At 38.3% G+C, this 8,555-nt stretch overlaps 1 protein-coding gene across 1 annotated transcript; it reads right to left on the reverse strand.

Annotated features, from left to right (window-relative positions):
• On the reverse strand, window positions 1–3,775 carry ptger4b (prostaglandin E receptor 4 (subtype EP4) b). The gene is made up of 2 exons (XM_044334599.1): window positions 2,671–3,775; window positions 1–1,706 (listed from the first exon to the last, which is right to left on the reverse strand). Exons 1-2 carry the CDS (start codon window positions 3,457–3,459, stop codon window positions 1,128–1,130), a joined length of 1,368 nt encoding a protein of 455 aa, XP_044190534.1. The 5' UTR covers window positions 3,460–3,775; the 3' UTR covers window positions 1–1,127.
• Window positions 3,776–8,555: the final 4,780 nt, after the last annotated feature.

The raw sequence follows: 8,555 nt of genomic DNA on the forward strand, positions 1-8,555 counted from the left end.
TTTATGTGAATATTTTCCAACTTTTATTTTCAGTTTATTCATGATTTTGGTACAACATGCAGTTTGCTCACAAGAGAGTAAACCTTTTGTGTTAAATGAGTCTGGCTGTTGCAACAACAACAAAAAAGAACTTTAACTTTGTAATATGAACACGTTTTGATATTTAGATACATCTTTATAGAAACAATAGCACTGATACTGTGTTAAACCAGGATATCTATTTCAGGAACAGACAAATCCCCTAAACTCAGTGATGTCTTATTTGCATTCTTGATTCTCCTATAAAATCTGATTAGATTAGAGGCATTGCACATTAAGGTAAAATCAGATTGTGTTGGATTAATCCTTACAAAGTAGTGGGGTAAATTGACAAAATTAACAAGTTTATATTAAGGCGTTACTTTAGGAGGCCTCCTAACATCCTCCAGGGTTTGTACTGTAGAGAAACCACAATATAGCTGCCTTTTATTATGAAATGCAGGGGATGGTATGACTCTGGCTTTGATGTTAGAGCTGCTCTGTCAACCAGCATGACCAAATTACTTGCAAATGTTGCTATGTACCAAAATAAAAATAAAAAAAAGAAAACTATGAACATTTTCATCTTGTACCGATTTAAAATGGCTCCACACTATCTGATTCCTTCTCACAGAGAAGACAATAACATACATTTTCATACTTAAAATAAATAAACATCATGGAACACTGTTCACATTTTTTAACATTAATTCTTTACTGCCATTGCGCAGATTTTCATAATGCTACAAAACAAACATCAGCCTACTAACAGCCTCGCAGTGGTTTTTGAATTTGAAAAGTGCGACAAAAGGAGCTCCTCTATAATGTCATGTTGTTCTTTATGGTGTTGTGGATATAACTGCTGTGATTGTACTGAAGTGTGTTTAGTGATATGGTGTTTGTGGTCAGCTACAATTGAGGAGTAATACATTGATCATGGATATTTAGTCCAGTAATATCTGTCCACTATGTCACATAGATATCTACAGATTGATGGATAATTATTCAGTCTTCAGACGCTTTTCCATTATCGTCTTTGCAGTGCCGTCATTAGTTCCTATCTTCTGTTCTGAGACAGTCCAATTACAGTGATGGATGATTTTTAGTGGTTATATGCACTTCTCCTGTATGTTTGCGGTCTCATCTGTGAAGGTTACTTGTAGTGCCGGGTTGGAGCACATTGGAAGTTCTTTCAGTGGCCGGCCAGGTGCTGTGTCCTCTAAATCAGTCTGTGGAAGCCCCGTCTGAGGTCCTTCCACCTCCTGGGGGCCCTGTATTTTCTGTTCAGCTGGTGGACTGGAGCTGCCCTGTGCCCCTTCTTTAAATGACCCCAGTCTCCCACTGTTTCCCTCAGAAGGGTACAGAAAGGTCTGCGAGGTGTTCACCATCTCCTGCAGCTCACGTGACACCAGCGACGGGGAATCCCGAGACAGGATGGAGGAGGAGAGGTGGCCGTCAGCACAGCGGAACTGCCTGCCGTTCCTCCGTCCCCGCCTTCCCATTTTGCAGAACAGAAACTTGATTTTTTCCATCAGCTTGAGGACCACCGTCTTTCTGAGAAGGATGTAGATCCAAGGGTCGAGGATAGGGTTGACGGAGGCCATGCGGATGGCCAGCAGGTCTTTATTCAACCCCAAAGACTTTCCGTCTGTCTCGTTTCTTGAGAGTTGGTTCATGAAGATCCTCAACTGACAGCATAGGAGAGAAAACAGAAGTGGTTGATTATTAATCACAGATGCATTAAGAAGTGAAATAAACATCCATAAATTGACTGTTTATGAAGTAAAAGAAACATGGAACAACTTTTCAAATGCAAAAACAATTTGAGTGAGTGTTTTTACAAGTAAAATAACTGTTTATTTCACATATTCTTACATGGTTGGCATGTGCTGGTCAACTCTAAATACACTCTTGGCCAAATTAAACATCTGTGCAACCACAGCCGTGCAGAGATGGCAAGAGGCCAATAACAATAGAGTTACATTTCTCACCATCATTCATCACAAATGAGCCTTTGGCTTTTGGGCTCCCCCAGAGTCTAATCAACAGCCATCCTTTCAGTGCGCCAGAATCACAAAAGGCTTGATGTTTATTGATATTTTAATGAGTAATAGAAGTGGGGTTATTAATTCAATCATTAACAGATGCAGGAATTTGTGTTTGTCATTCTGCAGTGAGTAAGCAAGAATATGGCAGAAATAAGCAAACTGTTTGGACTGTTTGCAAACACATGAGAGTTGACATTTTAAACCACAGATGTTCCTACGTGTGTGAGCATCACTTGCCCCCTCAGTAAGATGCGTCAAAGATCTAACAATGGAACACAAAGTTCAGTTTCGAAGAACTTTGAAAGAGAGGTTGCACCTGCAGTGTGCACACAAATGCACAGGTGATATAGGCTATTATTGTTTACCATCTGCCAGTTTGTGTTATTTAATGTTTTATGTAACCTTATTTAAATAAGTTTCCTTTATACAAGTGCAGAATCTTTTTATTTTATTTATTAAATTAGATTTCACTTTATTATTTTAAAGACATTTAATTGTATTCTCCAAATCTGCATTTTCGTTCTCTGAGTGACTCAACACTTATCTGTTCATTCTTAGGCGTAAACAACCTATTGCGCACATGTGTAGTTTCCCCAAAACTCACCACTAAAGGTATGGAGCAGATGAGAACCACAGCGGAGGTGGCTATAAGCAGGATGACCATCTGGATCTCTGCTCCAGCCAAACGTCCGAAACTCCGTCTGCGCCTGAGCTCCGCGATGCGCCGCTGGCCTGTGCCCAAAGACGTTCGTCGAATGAAGCGCTTGTGCATCAGGATCAGAGCCCCGCACACCATAACGTTGCATATGACAGTGGCCAACACAATGACTGAGTTCACACCTGCGTACATCAGGTTAAAAGTGGCGACTGTTGTGTGATTGTTCTGCCAGTCGATGAAACACCAGGTTCCCGGTTTTTGCAGCTTCACCTGGCCGAGCCCCATGATGGGCAGCGCGCAAAACACCATGTTGGTAATGTAAATGGCCAAAAGAGCCAGCGCGGCAAGTTTTTGGTTGACATATTCGTTATAGAAATATGCATGGTTTATTGCCAAGTATCTCTCCACTGACATGGCAAACACAATGCTGAGCTGGACCAAGAAGAAGAAGAGCAGGATGAATCCAGAGTACTGGCACAGCGGGTCTCCTCCCGGCCAGGAGCCCTTCATGTAAGTGGCAATGGTGACCGGGCTGGCCAGCAGGGTGCCCAGGAGGTCTGTCACTGCCAGGCCGCACACAAGTGTATAAAAAGTCGTCTCCTTTTGTTCCTTTCGTGATATCCGCAGAACCACTATGGCGATGACATTTCCCACCACCCCAAAAATGAACATAATCACCGGGATGGTGATGTTGTGAATTTGCTCGGTGGTCATACCTGCAGGGAGTTCTCTCATTGCTTCACACTAAGCAAAGGCTTTCCTCTCACTTCCGAAGTAGTGACACTTTCCATTAAATTGCGTTCTCCAGCTTCTCCGACATTAGGCAAATCCATCATCTCCATAAACGTCTCTTTTACGCACAGAATTCAAACTCCATATTCCAAACTTCAGTGTCTGATGAAAACACGGGGAATCCACAAATAAAATTACTTCAGAAGCTTTGTGTTGGCAAAAGATGCTCCCCAAGACTGCGAGCGGCGCCTCACGTTGTTACCTCACTCACAACTGACAGGGAAGTTTCTTTCTTGAGCCACTGAAGGCAGCTCCTCCTCTGCATATCATTTAACCAGTGGGCTGTTAGAGAAATAGGCGCCGTGTGTGCAGTCAGGTAACGCATGCAGAAAGAGAGGGGGAACACGCGTCACACGTCGCATATGTGTTTCAGTTCTTCATTGTCAATGTATCTCAACGCACGTGCTGGTTTAAAAAAATGAGTTAATTTATTAAGAAGTCTGCATGTGTAAACGAGGCTGTAAAATGTGGAAAAAACAGACAGACAAACACAGAGACCACAGCTGTTACCACATGACCTGCGCATTGCAATATGATTCTCACTTGAAGCATTAAGATCGAGAATTTATAAACTATTCGTTTTGGAAATCATACTGACGAAACAAGACTGCGGGCAAATCTTCAAAAATGTCCAATCAGCAGAAAAACTGAAATGATAGTGATTCACTGTGAGTTGTCCAGAGATTCCTCTGCTCTGAAAACAGACTTTGTTGGTGTATCATACAAAAAGTAGCAAGTGCATTTAAGTACTGCAATTACTATTGCTATTATATATGCTATTTTACAGCAATAGTCACTTGGTACTGTGTGTGCAAAGGTGGTGCAGTTCCTTTACTTTAAGTAAAAATACTCCATTGCAAGTAAAAGTCCTGCAAGTTTTACTTAAGAACAGAAGTTTTATCAGCAAAATGTATTTAAAATATACAAAGTCAAGTAATATTTCACCAGAATAGCCCCTTTCTGAGTGTTATATTATTGTATACATATTATTGGAGCATTATTAACATTTAGTCAGTATTTTGATGTTGCTTAAGTTGAGAAGGAGCTCATTTTTTCCTACATTATACTGTACACTGCTGGGTATTTAATAGGTAATTTAATCTGTAACAATGCAATGTATTTCATTAGCACATTATAGGTTTTGTATGTGAAATATTGATCTGCAAAGTTCTTACAAATAAATGTGATGGAGTTCAATATTTCCCTTTCAAATGAAATGGAGCAGAATTAGTATCAGGAAATGGCACTCAAGTAAAATACGTCAAAAGTGCACCACCACTGTCAAGAGTAAGATTTTATGTACAAAGAATATGACTCATTGTTACAGACCAGAGGTTTTCAAAGTGGGAAGTGGGCCTCCACAGGGGCCTACAAACAGTTTCAGGAGAGGCTCAGTGAATGCAAGTGAAAAATATTAAATAAGTTATCAAAAGGAGATCACGTAGAATAGCTTAAATGTGTGTGATTTGGTTAAAGAGATAGTTCAGAGATACAGTAGTTTGCAGGAATTTTACTGCTTTTCCCACTTTCCCAGAGTCAGAAACAAATAAATGCCTTCAGACAGAGCTTTTTTTATGTATTTAGTGTAGTCTGAAGTTTGTCAAACAACAATATCAGACTATCTTGGCTCAATTGTTGAGTGTCTTTAGGATCAAATAACATAATCTAACTAAGCAAGTAAACTAAGGGGGCAGGGGAGGAAGAGGTTGTTCGAGGGGCTGTTTGAGGGGGCGCCTTTTTCCAAGCTGTAAGAGGAGGCCCAAAGTCTCAGCCTATTGAAAACCCCTATAAAGACCAAACTTCTTGTCAGTATATAAAGGAGCTTTGTTCAAATAAGCTGCACCTAAAATGCTGCTTACATGTTAATGCATCAACACTGAAAAACACACACAATAAAAGGAGACATTCTGCATGAAAACATTTTAATCTTATCACTTCTGTACCTTTATTTTTTTACTTAAGTAAAATGTTAAATGCAGCATGTTCACTTGTAATGGAGCATTTCTACATTGCACAACTCTTAGTTGCTGATTCACAGAGTCATGCTGACATATAGTGTGATCCTTAGCAAAGGATATTGATGAAATAGAAGCAAATATCAGCCACCTATGTACATTATTATTTACTTCTCACACTCAGTTCACAAAAGTCAGAAACCTAAACACACAACTGCATCATCTACATGCACTTTCAACTTTTAGTAAAAGCACCTTACCACTACTGTTGCTCATCCTATAAACTTTCCACTGAGTCACTTCAAGACTTCGTAAAATTGCAAACCAAAACCTCAATGAATTAAACTATAAAAATCAAATAATTTATTGAAGACAGTTTTAAAATGTAGCTAAAAGGAAATAGTAAAAAAAAAAAGATTAAGTGGTGTAAAAACACTTTCTTTTAACACTGACATTTTTTAATTTGTCAGCATTCTGTTTTACTTGGGGGCAGTCGGATTGTGTCCCCGAAAGCAGCTGCGACTGATAAATATATAAATGTTTGTTAGGACACAATCAGGAAGTTGACAGTGTGTTCACTGAATCAAACAGGGAGTGACTCACTAATTTATTCTGTTATTTATGGTCTATAAACAAATTGTTTTAGAGCAGGATGTTATTGTTGGTACACTTTTACAAAGTGGTGAAGTGATCTGTGGTGCATGCTGAAAATGTGTCATATACTCCGCTAAACACTGACGAAACCTAGAGTTACCACTTCCTCTGACCTCAGGGTGAGGTTTCTCTCCGTCTCACAAAGAGGAAAAGAACAGTCGTGGTATGAAGGGTGAGGGTGAAGAGTAAATAAGTCAGCTACGCTGTAATTTGAAAAAAAATAATGTATTGTTGCACTAATATAGCATTTGCCTCTGCTGCTATGACCAACAATAAACAGAACTTATGTTGCCATTGAAATTAAGCTAATAGCAAACATATGGACACAATATATCATGTATATAGAATATTAATATGAATCCTGTAAAAGTGTTAAACCTGAATTAATTATATTTTTGACATTAAAATTAAATCAAATGCCTCTGTGTAATGTGGACAGGTTGCTTATATTGCAGCACAAGACAAAAGTGCAAAACTGGCACTGTGGCCTCTGCACTGAGAAAAGGGTGTTACTGTGTTTATAATGAAAAGAAAACCGCATAAGACTTCACCATATTTTATTTGCAGAGTTTCGAACAGGAGTTAGGCCAGTCTGTTGCACAGAAGTAGCATATTAAAACTTTTGAAACTTAAAGACATAATCCATATATGTACAAAAAAGGTATTAAAAGTGAAAACACAGGATTAGAACCTGCGAGCACTCTCAAACTGATTGGATGGTCTTAATGCAGGAAGACATTATAAATACTAAATCAATCAAACTGATCAAAACACTATATTAAAAGACCAGTGTGTAGGCCACTAAATTCTAAACACTGCACCTTTAAACTGATCATATATCAGAAGTCATTGCATGAGAAACACTGTGCATTACAAGCATCTTAAAATTATATAATATTATATCATACCTGTAACAGACTTGATGCCGGTGTTGCAAATCTCTTTCCAGTGTAAACTGCTGCATCACTACTGGCTTTGATAGAAATACTTCAGTAACGTCAAACATTGCTTTTTTATTGTAATTATGACAATAACTAATCAGTAGGATTTGATGTAAAAACCATATTTTATTTCTTGTAGACTATCTGTTACCACCAAACTAAGCTGAATGGAAATGCTTTTTTTTTAGTCAGCCCTGAACACGCTTATAACTTTTTTTTCTCTCCACTCGTCATCTTCAACTTTATCAGGTTTTCCACTGAGAGATGACTGGCAACCTGCATGTGAGAGTCCCTGTAAGTCATGCCCTTATCATAATCTTTAAGATAATCTTTGTTGAACTATTAGTGTGAACACGCATTCGCAACATGTGTAATTTCTTTCTGTTTAAGTCAAACATGGTTTTCACAAGATCACAGGAAGTGAAAATGTTTTGTCTTCTTTGAGCTGTGCTTATGATTGTGTGAATGTCACCTCTAATTTAACACCTCGTAATGCAATGTAAAGTATAAGTGGTGCGTTTCATACTATTATGGCTCGATTTTATGACAAAATGTGGCATCCCTGTGGCTTATTTACACATCCAGCAGATACAGAGTAAGATTTGTGTTCATTTGAAGTTATGTTTGTGTCTACTTGATTAATGTAAGCTGAATATTCACTCACCTTTTAGCTCTGTTGTGGTTTCCACCAACCACTGGGGGGAAACATCTGGCTCTTTAGCTGCTAAATATGCCCTTCATTTCCTTCCTTTGGGTATTTGCCGGAGGAAGACCTGTAGTTGGTCGAAACATTGCAAAATAGAATTAAAGGTATTTTTGATTTAGTGTTTGGGTACTCTTTGCTTTGTAATTCAATTGATTTTGTATCCAGCACCTATCCCACTGAGGTTTTGTTGATGTACACACCACTACTCTAATATACTCAAAAATTCAACCAGATTCTTCAATGTGAATATTTGATAGCTTTCCATGATAGTAAACTTAACATCTTTGGGTTTTTGACAGGTGGTCAGACAAAAAATGTCATCTGAATATGTTAACTTGGGCTTCATGGAGTAACGATTGACATTTTTTACTATTTTCTGACATTTTATACACTGTGCAATAAACCAATTATTGAAGAAAATCATTATTAGATCTTTTGATAATAAAAATAATTGTTTGAAGGTTGCAGCTTTACAGTACTCCTATGAATAATACTACCTTGCCCACAGTTTGCTGTGTGCGATTTGATGAAACACAGCTTCACAACAAATAAGCACAACATAAACTAAAACAATGAAAGTCTTAGAACTAGATTTTGACACAGAGTCCCTCTTCACCGCAAAATGGAGGATGGAAAACTTGTCAAAGTTGATATTGTACATCAGTGGTTAAATTTCTACCAAATTTGTAATTAATCAAATTATGTAGACCCAAATTATGTTTTTGAGTACACACAGGGCCACTTTTTAGAGCGCAAATAGATCCGCTCTGCTTGATAATGGCA

This window comes from Thunnus albacares, chromosome 18 (genome assembly GCF_914725855.1).
Source record: "Thunnus albacares chromosome 18, fThuAlb1.1, whole genome shotgun sequence".
Taxonomy (NCBI): domain Eukaryota; kingdom Metazoa; phylum Chordata; class Actinopteri; order Scombriformes; family Scombridae; genus Thunnus; species Thunnus albacares.

What these genes read in the sequence shown, in the direction of transcription:
- ptger4b (XM_044334599.1), bottom strand. Translation starts at nt 3,459, where the DNA reads ATGAGAGAACTCCCTGCAGGTATGACCACCGAGCAAATTCACAACATC. An exon ending in TCTGCTCCATACCTTTAGTG is followed by an intron (nt 1,707 to 2,670) that starts GTGAGTTTTGGG and finishes CTATGCTGTCAG; the next exon opens with TTGAGGATCTTCATGAACCA.